Source organism: Heptranchias perlo, chromosome 14, assembly GCF_035084215.1.
Source record: "Heptranchias perlo isolate sHepPer1 chromosome 14, sHepPer1.hap1, whole genome shotgun sequence".
In the NCBI taxonomy this organism is placed as follows: Eukaryota; Metazoa; Chordata; class Chondrichthyes; order Hexanchiformes; family Hexanchidae; genus Heptranchias; species Heptranchias perlo.
The window spans coordinates 6,377,856-6,403,143 of NC_090338.1; the positions used below are offsets into that span (position 1 = coordinate 6,377,856).

The 25,288-nt window shown below is 48.5% G+C and overlaps 1 protein-coding gene across 1 annotated transcript in view; it reads left to right on the plus strand.

The window, feature by feature from the left end:
• The window catches only part of LOC137332278 (synaptopodin), a 70,294-nt gene extending 45,424 nt beyond the window's left edge, over window positions 1-24,870 (plus strand). Inside the window, exons 3-4 of the mRNA XM_067995986.1 lie at window positions 10,372-12,317; window positions 24,281-24,870. Coding sequence (XP_067852087.1) covers window positions 10,372-12,317; window positions 24,281-24,856 — 2,522 coding nt within the window. The 3' untranslated portion in view covers window positions 24,857-24,870. The remainder of the gene's footprint in view (window positions 1-10,371; window positions 12,318-24,280) is intronic.
• The last annotated feature ends 418 nt before the right edge of the window (window positions 24,871-25,288 follow it).

The window sequence follows — 25,288 nt, forward strand, 5'->3', positions numbered from 1 at the left end:
AAAGCCTTTCGTCCTTTTGCGCTGAGGGCCACATGCGGTACAGGTCAGCCATGATCTAATTGAACAGGAGGAACAGGTTCGAGGGGCTGAATGGCCCTACTCCTGTTCATATGAAGAGCGAGAGTTTTCTCATGTTTGCCTCTCTGCCCCGTGGGTTTTTGAACAGCTTCTGGGAATCGTGATGGAGAAATATTACTAGAGGCTGGTGGACCATCGAGAGCGTCCAAGCCTTATATAATGATCCAGCGATACCCTGAGCACAAAGATGGGTACAAAAAGCAAAATACCGCAGATGCTGAAAATCTGAAATAAAAACAGAAAATGTTGGAAACACTCAGCAGGTCAGGCAGCGTCTGTGGAGAGAGAGAGAAACAGAGCTAACGTTTCAGGTCAATGGCCTTTCATCACAACCGGAAGAAGTTAGAGATTTAACAGTTTATAAGCAAGTACAGAGCCAGGGAAAGAAGTGGTGGTGGGGAGGAGAGGGGAGGAGTGATTAAATAACAAAAGGGGTGATGATAAAGGGAGTGGTGATGGGACAAGTAAAGAAGCAAAAGATGGATCCAAAGGAGGTGTAAATGGTTGCAGAGGAGGAGGGGAGCATGGAAATCTGGCAAAGCAGTGAGGATTGCCACGGCCGATACCATTACCAGCACCTGCTGTACGAGAAAATGGGAGCAGTGGTTATGATCTGAAGTTATTGAACTCAGTGTTGAGTCTGGAGGATTGTAAAGTGCCCAATCGAAAGATGAGGTGCTGTTCCTCGAGCTTCCGATGAGCTTCATTGGAACCAATCGTAGGAGGAACCAAGCAGCTCACTGTGCAGTTTCATTCATCACGAAAGGGAGAAGAAATACAGAAACCAGCAGGAGCAGGACAGTGAGGGAAAGAGTTTGTGCTCAGGAAGGTTCTGGCAGCCGATTAAGGAGCCTCCGCCATAACGTCTTTTGGATGAGACATTAAACCGAGGCCCCGTCTCCCCTCTCGGGTGGGCGTAAAAGATCCCAGGCCACTGTTTTTGAAGAAGAGCAGAAGGAGTTCTCCCCCTGGGCAAATATTTATCCCTCAATCAACATGACTTAAAAAAACAGATGATCTGTTCATTTATCACATTGCTGTTTGTGGAACCTTGCTGTGCGCAAATTCCCTTGACCAAAAATCTCGAAGGAAATCAGCATTCATCGTACGAATCAGCAACCTGTTCTTTGGGAAAGGAAGAACTGCCTAAAATCCAGCTTAGTTCTGCCCTTACATCATTTGTATGCTCCGCCCCCGGTCCTCAACCTATTCAGTTTTAATAATTTTCCACATAAACCCAATTTAGTCCCTTTATTATTTTATTAACCTCGATCGTTTCTCGAGATTGCAACGTTTCAAAGTACTTCATTGGCTGTAAAGCACTTTGGGACGTCCTGAGTTTGTGAAAGGCGCTATATAAATGCAAGTTCTTTTCTCTTTCTATCTTTAACAGTGAAAGTAATGAGAACTCCTTAAAAATATAAACTTTTTATACGTATCCGAGTTTACAGAGTCCAACCATTTCTTCCACGGGCAGGAGGCTTTAGTTAAGGGGAAGACAAACAGTGAGCTCGAGAAAATGACTTTGCCAGATGGAATTTTATGTTGAGGAGAGCATTCCTTTACTTTTTTCCGTCTTTATTGTGCCAAAGGCAGTTGAGTAGTTGGATGATTTTAACGAGGGAGCCACAGATCAGCTTGTGGGCTCTTTTCCTGCATGGCTGCTCAGGAGCTCGGGCGAGTATTGCCCACCTGAGGGCAGCCTTAGCTCAGTGGGTAGCCCTCTCACCTCTGAGTCAGAAGGTTATGGGTTTAAGTCCCACTCCAGAGACATTGAGCACAAAATCCAGGCCGACACGCCAGTGCCGTTACTGAGGGAGTGCTGAACTGTCAGAGATGCTGTCTTTCAAATGAGACGTTAAACCGAGGCCCCATCTGCCCTCTCAGGTGGATGGAAAAGATCCCACAGCCAGTATTGGAAGAAGAGCAGAGACGTTCGCCCCGGTGTCCTGGGCCAATATTTATCCCTCAACCAACATCACTAAAAACAGATTATCTGGTCATTTATCACATTGCTGTTTGTGGGATCTTGCTGTGTGTAAATTGGCTGCCGTGTTTCCTTACACTTCAAAAATACTTCATTGGCTGTAAAGTGCTTGAAGTCGTAAAAGGCGCTATAGAAATGCAAGTCTTTCTTTGAGAGGCATAATTTCATGGTTTCACTGGCTGAGGAGAGCAAATGAGCACCTGGTCCAAGCAGTAATTCTTCAGCTCGTGAGCCTTGGCAGTGAGAGTCGGGAGGCAGTCTGACCATGGAAGGCGTCACAGTTGACCCTGACCCTCTCCTCCCCCTTCACATATCAGAGTAGAATGTCCAATCAACAACAACAGCATCATTAGCATAGTAAAAAAACTCCAAAGCTCTTCACGGGAGCATAATCGGACAAAAATTGACACCGAGCCAAAGAAGGAGATATTAGGAGGGGGTGACTAAAAGCTTGGTCAAAGAGGTAGGTTTTAAAGGAAGAGAGAGAGGTGGTGAGGCGGAGAGGTTTAGGGAGGGAAGTCCAGAGTTTAGGGCCGAGGCAGCTGAAGGCACGGCCACCAATGGCGGGGCGAAGGAAATCGGGGATACACCAGGAGGCCAGGTCGATGAGATTCAGATTTTAATGCCTCACTCACCCATGCTAAGTTTCTGAATGTGTAATTATTAGGTGGGCATTCATCTGTTTAAAATAAATAGTTTAACACTTGTGTCAATATACCCCTCTGCAATCAGGAGCGGGAACCCCGCCTGATCCATTTTGTTCCTGTCCCTTGTCTGGGCACGGGCACTGAGGCCAAGAGTAGCTGACCTCCTGCTGCCTGAATTGAGTTCAGCTGCCTCAGCACTGACCGGGGAAACCTGGGTCCTTCCTTCCCTGCGCTGCTTGCCTTCAGCCCGGGTAGTGGGTCTACTCACTCACGAGCTCACTCTAAATGCTCTACCAGGCCAAACCTAAACCAAATAGAAGTGAAAGATGAAAGCAGAGATAAATTTTCTGTGATGTTCTCACAAACAAACATGATAAAAATAAAAAAAATTTAAAATTCCCACATTACATCATCGTAACATAGCAGTGATTTACCATCAGTAACCGGAATTTTCCAAGAAGTTTCCTTCAAGCTTTAAAGGGTCAAATTATGAGCTCAGGTGGCATAATCTTGGCTTGTATTCCCTTGAGATTAGAAGGTCGAAGGGCGATCTAATTGAGGTGTTTAAATGATAAAGGAATTCCATGGCAGAGATAGACAGAAACTATTTCCTCTGGTGGGAGAGTCCAGAACAAGGGGGCATAACCTTAAAATTAGAACAAGGCCATTCATGAGTGAAATCAGACAAAGGGGAGTGGAAATCTGGAACTCTCTCCCCCACAAAAGGCTGTGGATGCTGGGGGTCAATTGGAGCTTTTAAGACTTGAGATCGATAGATTTTTGTTGGGTAAGGGTGTCAAGAGATATGGAGCAAAGGCAGGTAAATGGAGTTGAGGTACAGATCAGTCATGATCTGATTCAATGATGGAGCAGGCCCGAGGGGCTGAATGGCCTCCTCCCTTTCCTCTGTTCCTGTGGAGGAGCGAAGAGTGAGGGTAGGGATGTATGGCTGGAGTAACCAGAGATATGTGCCATGTTGTGTAATTGTTGAAAAATGCTTTTCATGATTGAGTTGTTCTGATCTGGAATTCACTGCCTGAAAGGGCGGTGGAAGTAGATTCAATAGTAACTTTCAAAAGGGAATTTGATAAATACTTGAAAAGGAAAGAGCAGGGGGGTTGGGACTAAATGGATAGCTCTTTCAAAGAGCCGGCACAGGCACGATGGGCTGAATGGCCTCCTTCTGTGCTGATTCATTGTATGATTCCCTATTACTGAGGAGAACCTTCAACATTCAGAACAGGTTTTTCGGGGGAATTTTACAGGCTAACCATGTATTACACAGGGAAACCCCATTTTGCTGTAGTTTCCCAGAGAGCCCGAGAGATTGAGTATCAGTGGAACGAGTAAAAGAAATTATGGCTAATTTAAGATGTATCAGCCATTGTCACACGGTCCGAGATTAGGTCGTTCCCAACAGGCCAACGATCATGGATGAGATTACGATCTGTGTCCCCTCCCCCCATTGCCTCAGGATTGGGATGCAAAAAAAGAAAAGAAAGACTTGCATTTATATAGCGCCTTTCACAACCTCAAGATGTCCCAAACGCTTTACAGCCAATTAAGTATTTTTGAAGTGTGGTCACTGATGTAATTTAGGAAATGCAGCAGCCAATTTGCTCACAGCAAGATCCCACAAACAGCAATGTGATAATGACCAGATCATCTGTTTTAGTGATGTTGTTTGCGGGATAAATATTGGCCCAGGACACCGGGGGGGATCTCCCCTGCTCTTCTTTGAAATAGTGGCCGTGGGGATCTTTTATGTCCACCTGAGAGGGCAGACGGGGCCTCGGTTTAACGTCTCATCCGAAAGACGGCACCTCCGACAGTGCAGCACCCCCTCAACACTGACACTGGGAGTGTCAAGCCTGGATTACGTGCTCAAGTCTCTGGAGTGGGACTTGAAACAGAGTGGGACATAAACAGAGAAGGAGACAGATGGGGTCGTACAGAGGGAGAGATGAACGGAGAGAAATAAAGACAGTAAACAGCTGCTAATTTGAGACACGCGCCCTCGTGTATCACTCACAGTGACACCAGTAGTAAACAGAGAGATCCCTGACTGTCAGCTGGTGATTTAACCTGCGAGATGTGCAGCCAAGTTATTGAGGAGCAGATAATTTTATAGAAAATATATTCAACAGGCCGTGCTCTTTCAACGCAACTGTTGGATTTCTGCATAGCCCCATCACTGGGGACAGGTTGGGAATTACAGGGATTTGTTCCTGTTAAGCAGAGGTCATCGAAATGTCAACAATTTTGACTTTTAAACAAACGGGTCACATGTCCTATATTTAAAGTAGGCAATTAAAGGGGCAGGGTCAAACGGCGCGTGGCTCACAGCAACCCGAGAGGTGGTCCATCTCGGGAGTCCTGCTTTTCGAGCAGTTCAGTTTTTGAAGCCGTTTCAAAAGGGAACTCTTCACAGGAAACCTTCCCTCGTCTCCTCACTCGTAACTGCAACACAGGCCCTTGTTCCAGGTGAGCGTCAGTAGCTGGTTTGACCATTGTGTGTGTGGGGAGGGGGTGGTGGGGGGAAGGGCATCGCAGGCAGGCCAGATGTTTTCCTCATCTGACATCCACTCCTACAAGTGCATCTGCCAAACGGTGATCAGGAGCGAGATTTTTTTTTGCCCCCTCTGCCTTACTCAGGGCACTGAGGCCAATTCCAGCGCCCCCAGCAACCAACTGGGATTAGCTGAGATCAGACCATGAAAATCTGCCAGATTGTCGTAAAAACTCAACTGGTTCACTAATGTCCTTCAGAAAGAAAGAATTTGCATTTAAATTTTCCGACCTCAGGACATTCCAGAGCGCTTTACAGTCAACGAAGTACTTTTTTTTTTAAGTGTAGTCACTGTTGTAATGTAGGGAACGTGGCAGCCAATCTGTGCAGAGCAAGATCCCACAAACAGCAATGTGATAATGACCGGAGAATCTGTTTTTAAGAGATGTTGGTTGGGAGATAAATGTTGACCAGGACACGGGGGGAGAACTCCCTCTGCTCTGCTTTACATAGTGGCCATGGGATCTTTTACATCCACCTGAGAGGGCAGACAAGGCATCAGTTTAACGTCTCATCTGAAAGTCGGCATCTCCGTCAGTGCAGCACTCCCTCAGTACTGGCACTGGGAGTATCAGCCTAGATTTTGTGCTCAAGTCTCTGGAGTGGGACTTAAACCTTCTGACTTAGAGACAACAGTGCTGCCCACTGAACCAATGTTGACACTTTAAGCCCATTTCGCGATACGGCCGAAGGCCAATCTCACCCCCAAGATGCCTTCCACTGGCAGAAACTAGTCCTTTTGAACGCTTGTGAACCCACACTCAGTTAACACTGCGTGGCTGAGTCCTAAATTCCTCTGAAAGGCCTAGAAGCCACTCAGTTGTTTCTAGAGCAATTCACCCGTCACCATCTCAGGGCAACTTGGAATGGGCAATAAATTGTCACCACTTTCTGAGAATAGAATTATAAATCTCTTTCTTGCGTTCAAAGCCTTCCATTGCCTCCCCCTTCCCGAGCCTCCTCCACCCCTACAACTCTCCAAGATCTCTGCGCTCCTCCAACACTGGCCTCTCGCGCATCCCCGATTTCCTTCGCTCCACCATTGGCGGCCGTGCCTTCGGCTGCCTGGGCCCTAAGCTCTGAAATTCCCTCCCTAAACCTCCCCGCCTCTCTCTCCTACTTTAAGACGCTCTTTAAAGCCTACCTCTTTGACCAACCTCTTGGTCACCTGTCCTAATACCTCCTTACGTAGCTCAGTGTCAATTTTGTCTGATTACGCTCCTGTGAGGCACCTTGGGACTTTTTTAACGACCTAAATTGTTGTAAAGAAAATAGTAATGCATTTACCCATCAAAACGTGAGGGTGGGGCCAGAAAACGCTTTTAAAAGCCTAGATGGGGGAAAAAAATCCAACTATTTGCCTTCTGCAACTTGTTGCTTTAAGAGGCGCTTGTAACATAGAGGGCGCTATGACCCAGGAGGGGACTGCTCCCGGTCTGGAGTTGCAGCAGCAGCTTTGAGCTCAGTACCGCTCTGTGGCATTCGCTGCTATTTAATCCACTCCAGTGATTTCATTCCGCTTTATAAAAAAGTTAAAGTTAGTTTGACAGACACATGCATTTGCTGCTCGATATCTGATAGCGGGCTGGCAAAAAAGGGCGTTGCAAACCTTACAGTTAAATTGCAAAAAAGCAGGCGGCAACTTTACAGACTGGTCTCAGCTGTTGGGAAACGGTAAGGAAGAGAAAGTATTTAAAGCACGAGAGTGAATAACTAATCTTGTATTTTACTTTTCCAACAAAGTCAGATTTTTATTTTACAAAGCAGTAAATACTACAGATTTTTTTTAAAATGTTAATATTTCTGTTAAGTTTTTCCCAAACTGGAAAGTGACTGAAATTTCTAAACAAAAAGTTAGCAGACAGTTTGGAAGAAAATTGAGACTAAACCTGTAATTTTCTGTGCATCTGAAAAAGAGAATATATTTTAAAACAGTGATTAAGAACCTCAGGTAGAAACATCAGGTTAATTATACTTGGTTACGAGTTCCCAATCTCAGTCTATTGAGGCGGCAAGGTAGACCTGAGATGACTTTTTGTTTTAAAATGTTGTTATTCAGACTCTGTACTTTGAAGAACAAGTTTCCTGACTTTGTGCAAAATGACCCAGCAGCAATAGTCCAGAGAAATGGGAGAGTGAATTTGATCCCATTGTTCTGGTCTATCTCCTCGGGACCAGGTGTGGTGTTGGACTGGACTGGTGACAGGTAGCACCATGACCTGCTGCTTTGTGCCATTGAGTTGAGAGTGAGGGACCCGGGACTGTCGCTCTGTCCAGCGGGCTTTCGCAGGGCGGAGCGCCACCTCGTGGTACAATAATGGTGACCTTCAAGTAATGCTTCTCAAAGAAGCACCAACTTGCATTTGTATATCGCCTTTCACGGCCTCAGGACGCTTTACAGCCAATGAAGTACTCTTTTTGTAATGTAGGAAACGCAGCAGCCAATTTGCGAGACCCCACAAACAGCAATGTGACAACGACCAGATAATCTGTTTTTAGTGATGTTGGTTGAGCGATTAAATATTGGCCCAGGACACCTCCCCTGCTCTCCTTCGAAATAGTGGCCATGGGATCTTTTACGTCCACCTGAGAGGGCAGAAAGGGCCTCGGTTTAACGTCTCATCTGAAAGACGGCACCTCCGATAGTACAGCGCTCCCTCAGTACTGCGCTGGAGTGTCAGCCTAGATTTTGTGCTCAAGTCTCTGGAGTGGGGCTCGAACCCACGACCTTCTGACTTGGGCAGGAGTGCTACCCACTGAGCCACAGCTGATAACTAATTACAGCTAGGCTTGAACAACTTTCCCAGTGACACTAAAGTTTTTAAAATTCTTTCTCTGGATGTGGGCATTACTAGCACAGCCGGCATTTATTGCCCATCCCTAATTGCCCTTGAGAAGGTGGTGATGAGCCGCCTTCTTGAACCGCTGCAGTCCGTGTGGTGAGGGTTCTCCCACAGAGCTGTTAGGAAGGGAATTCCAGGATTTTGACCCAGCGACGATGAAGGAACGGCGATATATTTCCAAGTCGGGATGGTGTGTGATTTGGAGGGGAACGTGCAGGTGGTGTTCCCATGCATCTGCTGCCCTTGTCCTTCTAGGTGGTGGAGGTCGTGGGTTTGGGAGGTGCTGTTGAAGAAGCCTTGCTGAGTTGCTGCAGTGCGTCCTGTAGCTAGAACACACTGCAGCCACGGTGCACCGGTGGTGGAGGGAGTGGATGTTTAAGCCAGTGGATGGGGTGCCAATTAAGCGGACTCTTGAGTGTTGTTGCAGCTGCACTCAACCAGGCAAGTGGAGAGTATTCCATCATACTCCATACTTGTGCCTTGGAGATAATGGAGAGGCTAAAGTGGCAGCAGCACTGCGGAATCAGTCTGCACTAAGGCCGGGGAGCAGTCTTGCACCAGTTGGGTAGAGTATTAACCCTAGAGGTCATGAGGTCACCAGGCCAAGTTGATAATCAGGTAATTTGTGGGCTGGCACAAGATAAAGTGACTGTGAAGCTGTCAGACTGTCATAAAAACAAAACTGGTTCACTGATGCCCTTCAGGGAAGGGAGGGAAGGGAGGGAAGGGAATCTGCTGTCCTTACCCAGTCTGGGCCTACACGTGACTCCAGTCTCACACTATATGGTTGACTCTTAATGCCCTCTGGGCAACTATGGATGGGAGTGTCACCCACATCCTGAGAACAAATAAAAAGAATAATAAAAAAAGAATTCCCCTGCAGGATGAAGCCAGGCTAAGATCTCTTAGGCACTTCACAAACCTACTGCAAATCCCTCAAATCCCTCCAAGGCCTCGCCCCCTCCCTATCTCTGTAACCTCCTCCAGACCTCAACCCTCCGAGGTCTCTGCGTTCCTTCAATTCTGACCTCCCTTCACTACTCCCTTCACCCAACCATTGGCAGCCGTGCCTTCAGCTGCCTGGGCCCAAAGCTCTGGAATTCCCTCCCTAAATCTCTCCAACTCTCTCCTTTTAAGACGCTCCGTAAAACCTTTGCCCAAGGAGATATTAGGATACCTGTCCTAATATCTCCTTATGCGGCTCGGTGTCAATTGTCATCTGATTACTCTCCTGTGAAGCGCCTTGGGACACTTTACAACGTTAAAGGTGCTATATAAATGCAAGTTGTTGTGGGGTTTTTTTTTTCCTGTAAGGAGGAAGTGAACACTTAACATTTTAAATAAAAGGCAGTGGGAGAGCAGAGCAGAGCAGGACAGGTAAAGATGCAAAGAACTCTCTCCTGGTGGGTTCAGAGAGCAAGTTGCAGCCAGGCACAGCCTGCAGCAGAGGTTACAGAGATAGGGTGTTGCTGTCTGCAACTCACACCCCACAGCTACTGGTCTCGGAGGTGTAGTTCGATATAACTGCAGCCTCAAAGTATACAAAACACTTTTAAGACTGAGTGTTTGATAGACCAGATGTACCACAAGGTCGGCGATAACACGAAGCAAATCGTTGATGGATTTTTAAATCGCGCTAGTTACTGCTGCATGTACACGTTAGAGATGATTGGCGGGTTAGTGTTAAGCAGACTAATATCATCGCAACTCTGTGGAGGGGCCGTTACCTCCCAGAGATCCTTGCTCATACTTCCATCCCTTGCAATTTCCTGTGCAACCGAGTCAGCTGTTCCCCCATCTCTTCACACGCCATTGGTCCTGGGCCCCAAACATCCTTCCCATGTGCGACAGCAATTTGCAACCTCCTCCAACCCAGTATGCTGCATTGCTGATTCGATACGAGTAGATAGGGAGAAACTGGCAGGAAGGTCGGTAACCAGAGGATTTAAGATAATCGGCAAAAGAACCAAAGGGGGATGAGGAGAAATTATTTTACGCAGCGAGTTGTTATGATCTGGAATGCGCTGCCTGAAAGGGCGGTGGAAGCAGATTCAAGAATAACTTTCAAAAGGGAATTGGATAAATACTTGAAAATCAGGCTATGGGGATAGGGTAGGGGGGGGAAGTGAGACTAATTGGGTAGCTCTTTCAAAGAGCCGGCACAGGCATGATGGGCCGAATGGCCGCCTTCTTTGCTGTAAGATTCCATGATGTTCCAATGTAACAATCTTTGCCTTCACTCTTCAGATCTCTGCCGTAGCTTGAGCGTAACCGAGCAAGAGGTAAAGGAGGCAAAGATCCAGAGCCAGAAGATTGCTGCTCAGTTGACCACCCCACCGAGCGCCAACTCCAAGGGCGTGCTGCTCTTCAACAAGCGCAAGAAGAGAGTGAACGAGTTCACTTTAACCAGCTACGGCAAACAGGAGCTGCAGTCCGGGGCGGAGGCCAGTCCACCTGTTAATGGAGACGGCGGAGCTCCCAGGGATCGTCTAGCCGGGGGGTCGAGCGTGGAACCAAGAGGCTCGGCCGAGCTCCCGTCTTCCTCCGAAGAGACCAGCGTGCCGTACTTTGAGAGAAGGGTCAAGGAGGACATCATGGAGGCGTCGATGGCTGAAAACCACGTAGGGACGGGGATCCTCGAAGAAAGGAAGGAAGAGGCAGAGGATTGCGCAGCTGAGGAAGAGGGAGAGGAAGAATGCCGTGAAGGGATGGCGGGAGAATGCAAAGATGTGACGGAGGAGTGTGGAGTAATGCAAGATACTGCGGACTTGATGGGAGAATCTCCTTTGGAGACCAATGATCTTCTTAAACCAGTAAGATCAACAATGGAGGTCCATTTGGAGACATCGCACCTGATCCATGAACCTGATAAGGTGTATATGGATCTACCAGGAGACGTCAAACTTGTAAATAATCAAATTGACGGAGATAAGATTAGCGAGAGCCAGGAAGTGTATGCGCCTGAAGAAAAGCAGCCGCTCGTGATGAACAGAACACCTAAGCCGTTTTTGTCTGAGGTCGTCTCTCCCAAACCTTTTGCGCCACAAGTAGGTCCTCCCACAGGCTCTCCGGTTTACTCCAGTCCTCCCCCAGTTTCCCGGATTACGTCTCCCCCTCCCTTCGCGAACTCCTTCCCGACAGCCGTGGGCCAATCGGCCGGCTACACCAACACGCCGTCAGTCTCTGCAAATAAAACGGGCATCTTGGAAGAATCAAGGATGCGAAGGGCTGCGAGGAAGCCAATGTTCACCTTCCACGAGAAGCCGAAAGTGGCTCCTAACCCTGAGCTCCTGTCCCTGGTGCAGGGCATAGACGTGAAGAAGAAAAGTGGGCAGGCAGAATCCCTCAACGAAGAGGACTATCTCAGTCTCGGGGCCGAGGCTTGCACCTTTGCCCACCAGAAGGCTTCTCCCCCGGCCGCGTCCAAGCAAATGGCTTCCGGTCAAGACGGCCCCCCGATTCCGGAATGGGCGTCTTGCTTGAAGCCGCCTGAACTGAGGGCGCCGCGCAGGTCTGGCGCGACGCAGACGCTGATGGAGGTGAAGGGGAAAGGGGCGGAGCTGTTTGCTCGGCGGCAGTCTCGAATGGAGAGGTACACCTTCGAATCGTCGCCAGCGAGGGACAACCCCCCTCCCCGGCCTCCCTCGCCCACCATGTCCTTGCCGCCATCGTGGAAGTGCCACGACAACGGACGAACATCGCCGGCACCCCAGCACGGCCCGCCGAGGAGCCTCCGCGTTGGCTCCAGGCCACCGCCCTCTGCCTTCGCCCAAGTCAACAAGTCCACCCCAGGGGGCAGCAGCCCCAGAGCAGGGGCAGACTTGGGATCCCACCAGCTCAGCTCCTCCCTCTATATCATCTCCCCGAACAAGAGCCCATTAACCTCCCTACCCAGGGCCGCGCCCTCACCGCCTAAACCGGTCGTCCCCGGCGCAGTCCCTTATGCCAGGCAAGCCTCGGCTCCCCCGTCTTCGCGGGCTCCTCCTTTCGTGGCTGCCAAGCCGCCCTCGGTCCCCCCGTCTCCGGCCGGGGTCAACGGGTTTGGAGACCACAGTCCGAGTGTCGATATCCGCAGCCCAGGCTTCGAGGCCGCCCCAGCGTCTCCAGCCGGTTCATCCTCCCCGAGGCCAAAGGATGTGACACAAGCTCCGAGACCTTCCTTCTCAGCCAGGAGAGCAGGGCTGGAACCCCAGGTGTGGAAACCTTATCATTTGTTCTTCTAAAAACAAAACGTCGATAAATTTCAAAAACGCAGCCTGAGAAACGTTAATGTCGACCCTTAGAATTAACACGCGCCTGTTATTAGCCTAAGTGTAGACTGGGAGGAGGCTCGTGTGGAGCATAAACACCGGCGCAGACCTGATGGGCCGAATGGCCTGTTCCTGTGCTGCAAATTCTATGTAACTTTTATTTTCTCTCCCTGTAATTAAATTCCCTTATTTCGTTCACCCCTCGGGCCACTAAAAGACACCAGGGGGCCCCCAAAGACGCAAGTTCTCTGACTTCCTCCCCCTGCTGAAACGTTCCACCAACTCCCCCTCAACATCTCTCCACTCAAACCGGCTCAGATTGGCACGAGCCAAATGGAACTGGAGTCTACAGAGTGTCATTCGTGGCTCAGCGGGTGACGCTCTCACCAGAGTCAGAAGGTCGCGGGTTCAAGCCGCAGACTCAATCCAGGCTGACACTCCCAGTGCAGCACCGAGGGAGCCCTGCACTGTTGGAGGTGCCGTCTTTCAGCTGAGATGTTAGACTGAGGCCCCGTCTGCTGTCTCGGATCTAAAAGAACCAATTTTTTTAAAGAAGAGCAGAGGAGTTCTCTCCCAGTGTCCTGGCCAACATTTATTCCCTAATCACCACCTAATTAACCGTTGATTTATCTCGCTGCTTTGTTCTTGGCCTGTAGCCGTGTATAAAGCATTTTGGAAGTGGTAGACTCGTGATGGGGGAAGAGTCTCGCTGGACTCTCTCTCCTTCCCCCTCCACCTCTTTCCCTCTTCTTCTCCTCCCCAAATTTACAGCTCCTTCTGTCGCCCGCCCCCCCCACCCCAGAAGCTCTCTTTCCATCTCCTCACTTCATGCCTTCGTTTTCCATTTAATATTTTCCTCACGCTCTTTTGTAATTTTTGATTCTTCAGCAAGTTTTAAATTCGGAATGAATTTATTTAACTGGATTTCCAGCACCCCCTCCCATTCCTGTGCCCTCCCTTCGTCACTATTTATTTCTCCGTCTAAGTCCTGCGGCCGATTATCAGGACTGGTGGGCTGGACCAGCGTGTGCGTGGGACCCTAAATTACAGCAGTGCCCATCAAGGGACAGGGCAGCACCTCCACGGCTCAGTTGGTTAAGACACTGCCCAAGGTTGGTACTAAGGCAAATGGGCTCACGGAGCTCTGCCCTCCCCCGCTCCCCCCACCGTCCCGGTTTGATCCCTGGCTTGTGCCGAGTCAGCCAGAGCAGCGCCTAGGGCCTCGGGGGCGGGATGTAGGATGGCCCCTTGGCTGGGCAGGGGATCTCACAATTTGATGACGGGGGGCCGCAGGAAAGGGTGCCCGTGGGGATTTCAAGTGAGGGCCTGATCGGTGTTGCTGGTGGTTGAATCGTCTGCCTGGCGCTCCCTGCCTCGGGTAGGCAGATCAGCTACCGTGTGTGGTGCACCCCATGGCCAAATAGCATGCCCACGCTTATTGCCTGGGTGTGCACAGACAGATTGGCCATTGGCGGTGACATACCCCACGCCCACGCCCGTTGTCTAGCCTTGTACCTGAGGAAGTTCACCGGGTGCCCACGTAGCCGTACGAATCAGAGCCCTCGGGAGAAGAGGAGAGGAAATTGGGGCGCGGGCCGGGAGGTGAGAGGGTTTCCTGTCCCGTTTCAGGCAAGGCCGTTGCCCAGTTGGTTACTCAGCCGCAAAGTGTGAAGAACGGGATGGGGCCTGGCTGTGAAGGTCAAGAGTAAAACTCAAAAAAATTCCAGGCAAAACTTTTTGCCTTTCCTCTCAGTGCTAAATCCTCCAGTCTGATCTCTGCAAGCTAGTCTCACACTTAAAAGGCCAGTGACTTGAGCAATGTACTGGAGGGCTGCAGGAACTTGTAGAACTGTCTCCAACATCTCCAGCTCTTGTGTGGGGCGAATAAATGAATTTCTTCTTGAATGATTGACCTGGACATTGACTGCACTAACCACTCCTGTTCAAATCCTTGTTTCTCTTTTTCTCTGTAATTTATTGCACATGTTACCAAAAAAAACCAAAGTGGTAAATGCAAGCTGAATTCTTCTGATGTTTCTCCTGTAATCTGTTATATATTCTACTGTACTTCTGCTTGGATTGTGCTCTGCACTTTAATAAAGCTCCATTTTCTTTCTGAACTCCCTTCTCTCTCTCTCTCTCTCGCTCTCTGTTTTTTCTGCGTTACATAGAGTTCTGTCACTCCGAACGGGCTCTGCCAGCCCATTGTGGAAGGGTCCCACTTTAGTAAACTGCTCAGAACAGCCAAGACCGTCATTAATTACCTACCCTGTGTTGAGGCTACAAACCCAGACCATGACTTGCCTGCGGGCCACTCTGATGATTCCAGGGATGAGGGACTTCAGTTATGTGGAGAGACTTAGAGGAGCTGGGGTTGTTCTCCTTAGAGCAGAGAAGGTTAAGGGGGAGATTTAATCGAGGTGTTCAAAATCATGAGGGATTTTGATAGAGTAAATAAGGAGAAACTGTTTCCACTGGCAGGAGGGTCGGTAACCAGAGGACACAGATTTAAGATAATTGTCAAAAGAACCAGAGGAGAGATGAGAATGTTTTTTACACAGCGAGTTGTTACGATCTGGAATGTGCTGCCTGAAAGGGCGGTGGAAGCAGATTCAGTCGTAACTTTCAAAGGGGAATTGGATATAGACTTGAAAAGGAAAAGATTTGCAGGGCTGTGGGGAAAAGAGCAGGGGAGAGTGGGACTAATTGGACAGCTGTCGGTACAGGCACGATGGGCCAGATGGGCTCCTCCTGTGCTGTAAGATTCTATGATCCTAAGCAGTGGATCTGGGCCTGGGATTCTCGCCCCCTGCAGTGAGCTCCTGATTTCAGTCAAGCACTTGCCAAATGAAGGCCAGGCCCAGAGAACTAAAGGACCAATAGTCCTATTTTAAGCGGGCCCCATCACTTACATGGCTAACCCTGCCTCCTAATAAACCCCCCCCCCTACTGTGCCTTCTCTGGAGAGGGAACAGGCCCGAATCCCAGATCTGTCCATAGCCGGGCAAGTTACATAAGAACATAAGTAATAGGAGCAGGAGTAGGCCATACGACCCCTCGAGCCTGCTCCGCCATTCAATAAGATCGTGGCTGATGGCATGAAGCAATAAAGCCTGGCCCGAGGGCCACGAAAGATGTAGGCCGCAGATTGCCCCGAGCCATGTTAAGCAGTTACCATAGCAACAGGAGACACATTCGACACTGTCCCAAGATGGCTGTGGGGGAAGTGTGTGCGATAATCGAAGCATCCAACTCACCAGCATTTGGGAGGAGCCAGCTTCATTTCCGAATACTCACCCACATTATTTAATACTCCTATTACTCAGGTTACCGGTATATTGTATATCACACAGAATAAACTAAAGGTTTGTGACAACCTAAAACTCTGGGGCCTATAGCAGCCCCGAATCCCTGCCCAACTTGGCTTTCTTTGGCACTATCACCACTTGCTGGAGTCTTCACTCTCTGTGAACTTCTCTCAGGCTGCAAAGCCCAAATTATTTTAGTCACGAAATGTTTCAAAGGTTTAATCCTGGAGCAGACTTGCCTTTAATTATAGAGTCTCTGAATCAGAGGCACAGGTTTGCCAACTTGTACACAACAGTCTCAAAACTTTTAATTACATTTTTTTTTGTTGCTTTTCTGCTCATCAGGTCAGGTAGGAGGAATAAGGAGGCCACCTACTCCTCGGAAAATAAGAGTGGAAGAGCAAAGGGATCTGGGGCTACATATTCACAAATCACTAAAAGTAGCGATGCAAGTTAACAAGGCCATTAAAAAATGCAAACAGAGCTCTGGATTCATTTCTAGAGGAATAGAATTGAAAAGCAGAGAAGTTATATTAAACTTGGTTAGACCACACTTGAAGTACTGTGAACAGTTCTGGTCGCCATATTACAAAAATGAGATAGAGGCATTGGAGAAGGTGCAAAAAAGATTCACACGGATGATACCAGAACTGAGAGGTTATACCTATCAGGAAAGGCTGAACAGGCTGAGGCTCCCAGAGAGTGGTTAGAATCATAGAATCTTACCGCACAGGAGGCCATTCGTCCCGTCGTGCCTGTGCCGGCTCTTTGAAAGAGTTCTCCAATTTAGTCCCACACCCCAGCTTTTTCCCCACAACCCTGCAAATTAATCCTCTTCAAGTACATGTCCAATTGTCTTTTGAAAGTTCCTATGGTAGTGTATTCCAAATCTTAACAACTTTCCGTGTGAAAAGATTTCTCCCCATTTCCCCTCTGGATTTTTTTGCCAATTATTTTAAATCTATGACCTCTGGTTGCCCCTGGCCAGAGGAAACAGTTTCTCCCTACTTGCTCTATCAAAACCCCTCATAATCTTGAATACCTCTATTGAATCTCCTCTTAACCTTCTCTGCTCTAAGGAGAACGATCCCAGCTTCTCCAGATAACTGAAGTTCCTCATCCCTGGTATCGTCCTGGTAAACCCCCTCTTATACCCTCTCAAAGGCCTTGACATCCTTCACAAAGTGTGACGGCCAGAATTATATACAATACTCCAGCTGAGGCCTACTCAAGTGATTTTCAGAGGTTTAGCATGACTACCTTGTTTTTATATTCAATGCCCCTCTTCACAAAGCCACGTATCTTAAACGCTTTCTTAAATGGCTTATCAATTTGCCCTGCCACCATGTGAAGATTTGTGAATTTCCCCCCCCCCTGTCCCTCTACTCTATTTTTGAAATAAGCCTATTATGTGGTACTTTAGCAAATGCCTTTTGAAAGTCCATATATACAACATCCACTGCATTACCTTCATCAAAGAACTCAGTCAGTTTAGTCAGACACGATTCGCCTTTAACAAATCCATGCTGGCTCTCCCTTATTAGCCCATGCTTCTCCAAGTGGGAATTAATTTTGTCCTTGACGATGGTCTCTAGTAGTTTTCCCACCACTGACGTTAAATTGATTGGCTGTAATTTCCAGGTTGATCCCTCACTTCTCTTTTTTGAACAGGGGTGTAACATTTGCAAATTTCCAGTCCTCTGGCACCATCCCTATATCCAAGGAGGGTTGAAAGATTGTGTCAGAGCTTTCCACCGTATCTTCCCTCAGCGATCTAGGATGCATCCCATCTGGACCGGGTGATTTGTTAACTTTGAGTGATGCCAACCTATTTAGTACCACCTTTCTATCTATTTTTATCCTAATTTACAAAGAATATGGAACTCGCTACCACAAGGAGTAGTTGAGGTGAATAGCATAGATGTATTTCAAGGGAAGCTCGATAAACGCATGAGGGAAAAAGGAATAGAAGGATATGCTGATAGGGTGAGATGAAGTAGGGAGGGAGGAGGCTCGTGTGGAGCATAAACACCGGCATGGACCAGTTGGGGCAAATGGCCTGTTTCTGTGCTGTAAATTCTATGTACAGCACGGGTTAGATACAGAGTAAAGCTCCCTCTACACTGTCCCATCAAACACTCCCAGGGCAGGTACAGCACAGGTTAGATACAGAGTAAAGCTCCCTCTACACTGTCCCATCAAACACTCACAGGGCAGGTACAGCACGGGTTAGATACAGAGTAAAGCTCCCTCTACATTGTCCCATCAAACACTCCCAGGGCAGGTACAGCACGGGTTAGATACAGAGTTTTGTTTTTGCACTGTTAATCGGATTGAGACTCCTCGACCAAGTTCACTCAGCCTTTGCAACCAATTGACATGGGAGACTTTGATCCAATCAGTCCGGGTTAGATTTAAACACAGATTCCAAGGTTAGTGTGTAACGCTTTGTGTCAACCCTCGAGGCTACATGGCATCTCTGTCCTGTGAGCTATGTCTCTGTACCACCCCTTTATATAGTGCAATATAATCCCCAGAGGACTGCACCAATCCAGCCAGCAACAAGCCTGGTCTCTAGGGCATTTGATTCGAGAAGATAAATCAATTTTGCATCATGCAATGTAATAAATTATCCGACTGAATCTTATTATAGAATATAAAGGGTCGCTGAATTTTCCATTGTCACAGTCCCTCAGTGCTAGATATAAATCCCAGAGTCCCCTGCGGTGAATAATTTTTCTTTCATGCTCTCTTAGCTGACCACAAAGTACAACTGGTTCAGAAGTACATCTCCTCCTGCACGAGTTCCCCCAAAAAAACAGGAGGAACTTGCATTTCTATAGTACCTTTCACCACCCCAGGACATTCCAAAGCACTTTACAACCAATTTGAAGTGTAGTCACTGTTTTGTAATGTAGGAAATGCGTCAGCCAATTTGCGCACAGCAAGATCCCACAAACAGCAATGTGATGATGACCAGACCATCTATTTTAGTGATGTTGATTGAGGCATAAATATTGACCAGGACACCGGGGAGAACTCCCCTGCTTTTTTTCGAATAGTGCCATGGGATCTTTTATATCCACGTGCAAGGCAGGACCTTGGTTTAACGTCTCATCCAAAAGACAGCACCTTCAACAGTGCAGTGCTCCCTCAGTACTGCACTAGAATGATACAGCCCAGAAGGAGGCTATTTGGCCCATTGTGCCCGTGCTGGCTCTTTGAAAGAGCTATCCATTTAATCCCACTCCCCTGCTCTTTCCCCATAACCTTGCAAATTTTCCACCCCCCCCCCCTTTCATGTATTTATCCAATTCCCTTTTATCAGCCTCTATTTTGTGCTCCAGCCTCTGGAGCAGGACTTGAACCCACAATCTAGTTAACTCAAAGGGAAGAGTGCTACCCACTGAGCCACAGCCAACACCAAGCTTCCATCAAACTGTCCTTACTGGGCTCCACTAGCTCCAAGTGAATTTATATCTAGAGGACTAGAGTACAAGGGGGCAGAAGTTATGCTGCAGCTATACAAAACCCTGGTTAGACCGCACCTGGAGTACTGTGAGCAGTCTGGGCACCGCACCTTCAGAAGGACATATTGGCCTTGGAGGGAGTGCAGCATAGGTTTACTAGAATGATACCCGGACTTCAAGGGTTAAGTTACAAGGAGAGATTACACAAATTGGGGTTGTATTCTCTAGAGTTTCGAAGGTTAAGGGGTGATCTGATTGAAGTTTATAAGATATTAAGGGGAACAGATAGGGTGGATAGAGAGAAACTATTTCCGCTGGTTGGGGATTTTAGGAGTAGGGGGCACAGTCTAAAAATTAGAGTCAGACCTTTCGGGAGCGAGATTAGAAAACATTTCTACACACAAAGGGTGGTAGAAGTTTGGAACTCTCTTCCGCAAACGGCAATTGATACTAGCTCAATTGCTAAATTTAAATCTGAGATAGATAGCTTTTTGGCAACCAAAGGTATTAAGGGATATGGGCCAAAGGCAGGTATATGGAGTTAGATCACAGATCAGCCATGATCTTATCAAATGGCGGAGCAAGGCACGAGGGGCTGAATGGCCTACTCCTGTTCCTATGTTCCTGTGATTTGAACGCCCTTGGCCTTGCTTTCAAATCTCTCCACGACCCTCGATCCCTCGGCGATCGCTCTGATTGGTTTTCACCTGCTCTGTTCCTGCTGCCCTCCCTAGGCACCTTCATCCTTCCAAATCCCCCCATCCCTTCCTCCCTTCCCCTAAAAGCCTCCCCCTTTCTTACAATGCTGCTTTCTTCCCCCCTCTCTCCTAACCCTTCTTCTGCCCCCTCCACATCCCGCACAGCATCTTATTTCTGACCTCTGCACTTCAGAGATCTCGACAGACGGGGACTTCTATAGAGAAAGTAAATTGTTGGGCTCTAATTAAGAAAGGTGTACGAGGGCTCCCCCTTCTGGCATAGAGGGTAAGGACATCACCTGGTGTAGCACGACATCCCATTTAGAGCTGTCGGGTCCAGTGTTTTAAAGGAATGTTAGCTCCTCCCTTCAATCCACAGGGACGACCTCACCTGCCACCAGCGGTTTCTGTTTTTGTTCCCCTCGGGCTCAATCCCTGGTCAAGCCCCACTCCAGAGACTTCAGACCGAAACCCGTGGCTCGGTGGGTAACACTCTTGCCCCTCAGTCAGAAGGTTGTGGATTTAAGTCCCACTCCAGAGACTTGAGCACTTAATCCAGGCTGACACTCCCAGTGCAGTACTGAGGGAGTGCTGCACTGTCGGAGGTGCCGTCTTTCGGATGAGACGTCAACCGAGGCCCCGTCTGACCTCTCAGGTGAACATAAAAGATCCCACTATTTTGAAGAAGAGCAGGGGCGTTCTCCCCATTGTCCTGGGCCAGAATTTACCCCTCAACCAATATCACTAAAAACAGATTATCTGGTCATGATCATGTGGTCCCCACTGAGCCAGGGCTGACAGTCTGAAGTTTCTGGGATCTTGCTGTGCACAAATTGGCTGCCGAGTTTCCTACATCACAACAGTGACTACACTTCAGAAAGTACTTGAATAGCTGTAAAGCGCTTTGGGACGTCCTGAGGGTGTGAAAGGCGCTAAATAAATGCAAGTCTTTTTCTTTTTATGTGCTGTGTTAGCTGAACTTAGCCAGGGCAGGGATACAGTCAGCTCCCTCATCCTCAGGCTGAGGGGAGCAGGGAGGTGGGGTGGGGTAGGGTGGGGGCAGGAAAGCGGCTGGAGTTCCCATGATTACACACATGTGACCATTGGTGAGGGTCAGGGAGTGGAAGAGCGTCTGCGATGTGCCCCATGCCCCATGCCCCCCTTTGAATTAGACCCCAGCTAGACTCAGCCCCTTCAGGAGAGGAGAGAAAATTGGGGGGGGGGGGGGGGGGAGGTGTCATAACATTTTAGCCCTAGAATTACCTCCCTAAATCTCTCCGCCTCTCCTTTAAGACACTCTTTGAAACTTACCTCTTTGACCAAGCTTTTGGTCACTTGTTCTAACGTCTCCTTCTTTGGCTTGGTGTCAGTTTTTGTCTGATTACGCTCCTGTGAAGCACCTTGGGATGTTTTACTACGTTAAAGGCGCTATATAAATGCAAGTTGTTGCTGTTGTTGGTAAAAAGAACTTGCATTTATATAGCGCCTTTCACATCCTCAGGATGTCCCACGGCGCTTTACAGCCAATGAAGTACTTTTAAAGTCACTGTTGCAAATGTGGCGGCCAATTTGTGTACATCAAGATCCCACAATCAGGAAGTGAAAAAATATGTTTTTAGTGATATTGGTTGAGAGATAAATATTGCAGAGTGAGTACACCACTGTGTCAGCCAATGAGTTGGAGGCGGGGTGGGACTTACGGCAGGGCTCACAGCAAACAGTCTATTTTACAGAAAACAGTCAATTTACTCAGCAAACAGTCTGTTTAAACAATGCACTACAGCAAACAGTCTATAGAGTCTGTTTAAAAAGAGTCTCTACTAACTACAGCAAACAGAATTCATGACCGAAACTACAGCAACATCTCCCGATAAAAGCAGGATTATTTCTCCAGCAAAATAGTTACATAATACAAGTTATGTGCTTAAAATCAATCCCAGTCACTCTCCAAGCGTGATTGATCGGGGGGACTTACCCAATCATCTCCATTCTGGCCGGGAATAGTGGTGTCACTATATGCAGCCTAAATATTGGCCAGGACACCTAGGAGAACTCCCCTGATCATCTTCAAAGAAGAGCCATGGAATTACTTGCGTTCACCTGAACAAGCAGACAGGGCCGCGATTTAATGTCTCGTCCAAAATAAAGCACATCTGACCTTGCAGCATTGAAATATCAGCTTAGATTACAAAGACCCAGAGTGGAACCCATGACCTTCTGACTCAATAACAAGAGTCCTACCACTGACCCAAATTGATAGTACATTCCCCACTACTTACCCTGGACAGCTGCCTATAGCGGGCAAATGATGCTAACCGTTTGCCATTACCATAGGAGTCAGTTACAAAGGCTTATAACGTCTTAAGCCCGCCAACTATTTTGGGCAGTTCAATAAGTATAGAACCTTGGTTAGACCACACTGGGAGCACTGTGCACAGTACTGGACTCCATATTATAGAAAGGATTTAGAGGCACTGGAGAAGGTGCAATTAAGATTCACAAGGATGATACCAGAACTGCGAGGATATACTTATCAGGAAAGATTGAACAGGCTGAGGCTCTTTTCTCTAGAAAAGAGAAGGCTGAGGGGTGACCTGATAGAGTGCTTTAAGATAATGAAAGGGTTTGATAGGCTAGATGTAAGAAAATGTTTCCACTTGTGGGGGAGACCAGAACTAGAGGTCATAAATATAAGACAGTCACTAATAAATCAAATCGGGAATTCAGGAGAAACTTCTTTACCCAGAGAGTGGTTAGAATGCGGAGCAGTGGAGGCGAATAGATGCATTTAAGGGGAAGCTAGATAAGCACACGAGGAAGAAAAGAATAGAGGGATATGTTGATAGGGTGAGATAAAGTAGGGAGGGAAGATGCTCGTGTGGAGCATAAACGCCGGCATAGACCAGTTGGGCCGAGTGGCCTATTTATGTGCTGTAGACTCGATGTAACTCGATGTACTTACCGACCATGTAACAAACATCATGTTTTTCGTTATATCGCAGCAAAGAAGCCCTTTTACATTTTCTAAAATGACACTGATACACAGATGTCAGCCATTCAAAGCCCCCCAGTCAGTATCAGGATGCAATTGATCCAAGTACTGAAGCCCTGGGGCAGCTCTCGGTTTGAAAGTGTGTGAGCTAGTTAACAAGGACAGTCAGAAATCCCAGCTTCTTATAATGCCATAGGCAGCCCAGATTTTGTCCTGTAGGAAATATAAAACCTATGGGGTGTGCCGCAAATGCCAGTGTCCTGGATCTGACAATGGGGTTCTGCTGCATTGTTCTAGCAATTCAATCATTTAACAAATCCCCACCTGTGTACAAATCCCAACCAACAGTTTACACTCAGAATCCTCTGGAGGACATCTGGGGCTAACCTCTCATTCCTAGAACCTATGATGGTTTTATTGTCCAACGCCTTTAGTGGGTCAATCGTGTTAACACCAGCACCCCCACTATAAGCAGTGGGCACTGTACACTACCCAGCCTGGAGAGAGTTCTAGGTTTCTGTCTATTCACACAAGCAGTTGGACGCGAGAAACAAAGTTGGATAAATTTGTGGGTAACAAACACCCTCACAGATCTCACAAAACCCTCTACACCCCTCCCACCCCACCACTGATAGAACAATTGGTAAAGACAGTGTGTAACTGAGCTGTTCCGATCGGGGACAGCCCAGGTTCTATCCCGGGGCTGAGCTGAGTTAGGTGACCTCACTTAGAGGGATTCGAATCGGTTCCCGCATCCCCCAACCTGGGAGGGGAAGAACCACTCGTGATCCCTGCTCTGTCTTGTGTTCCTTCCTGGAAAAGTGTGTGCCAGTGGCCGACGGGCGAGGACGGAATGCTGGCGTGATGCCTTCGTAGTCCAAAAGCCCGTTAGCTGTCAGCCGTGGCTCAGTGGGCAGCACTCTCGCCTCTGAGTCGGAAGGTTTGTGGGTTCTAAGCCCCACTCCAGGGACGTGAGCCCATAATCCAGGCTGACACTCCCAGTGCAGTACTGAGGGAGTGCTGCATCGTCGTAGGTGCTGCCTTTCGGATGAGACGTTAAACCGAGGCCCCGTCTGACCGCTCAGGCGGGGGTAGAAGATCCCACGGCCACTATTTCGAAGAAGAGCAGGGGGAGTTCTCGCTGGTGTCTTTGGCCAAAATTTATCCCTCAACCAAAACCACAAAAAAGATTATCTGATCATTATCACATTGTAGTTTGTGGGACCTTGCTGTCCGCAAATTGGCTGCTGCATTTCCCTACATTGTAACAGTGACTACTCTTCAAAAGTGCTTCGTTAGCTATAAATTGCTTTGGGACGTCCTAAGGTGGTGCAAGGCACTATATAAATGCAAGTTCTTTGTTTAGTGTCCTCGGGAGAGGAAGGGAGACAATCAGAGAAAACGGGAAATCTAAATTCATCCATTCCTTCCTCCACAGACACGGACGTCTCCGGCCGCCCAGCCCTGGAAGCCGAGCTTGAACCGAAGGCTGAGCAGTCCTCAAACCTATTCCGAGACCCTCCGCACGCAGCCAGCCAACAACTGCAGTCCAGGCAGCCCCAGGTCCCCGTTCCACCCCATCAGTCCAACGGTCATCACACCCAGCAATTGGTCGCCACTGAGGGACCCGAAACCAGGCTCGCCAGCCAGACCTGGAGGCAACAGCGCAGAGAGCCGGCGTCTCAAGGACCTCCTGGCCAAGAACGTGGTCAGCGCCGCCCGAAGGAAGAAGCTCTCGAGCCCCACCAGCCCAAGCGATCTCCCATCGCCCCTCAGCCCCCGTGCGGGCGGCCTGTCTCCGTTGTCCCCGCTGTCCGGCGTCTCCCTGGCCAACGCGAACTCTCCGACGAGGATCTCCCCGGCCCGCTCGCCGCTGAAGCTCTACCGCCGGTCCCTGACCGACTCTGATTTCTCGGTGGGCTCCGACGACTCTGGACCCAGGTCCCCCAGCTACTACAATTTCTGCCCCAGGGGTTGGAGCGGGAGTAAGATGAGGCAGAGTGACCAGTTATAAATCGGAGCGGGGGTGGGGGGGTGTGGGGAGAGAGGGGTGGGTGGGATCCAGCTTTGCGAGATGTATCTTCAATGTTTGCACATTAGACGACCCTACGCTCAACACCCAGGTTTACAAACTGTGACGGGGCGATGGTCTCTGAGGAAAACACGCAGGCTCGGCCTGGAGGAAAGGCCTTGCTGTTGGCCATTTTGACTAAACTCACTCAAGGTCGGCAGGACAGCGTCTGAAGAGAACCTTCCAGAAAGGTGCGAGCCTGGACTGAAATCACAGATAACTTTAGTTGTTTTATTTTAACAACTTTCTATTTAAGGTTTTCTTTTTCACCTTTTAAGCAAACGCCTGCATAACAACAAGTAGGGGTTGCCGACTCTGGTTGGACGTATTCCTGGAGGTTTCATCACATGACCTCCCGTCTCGAACGGCCCCGCC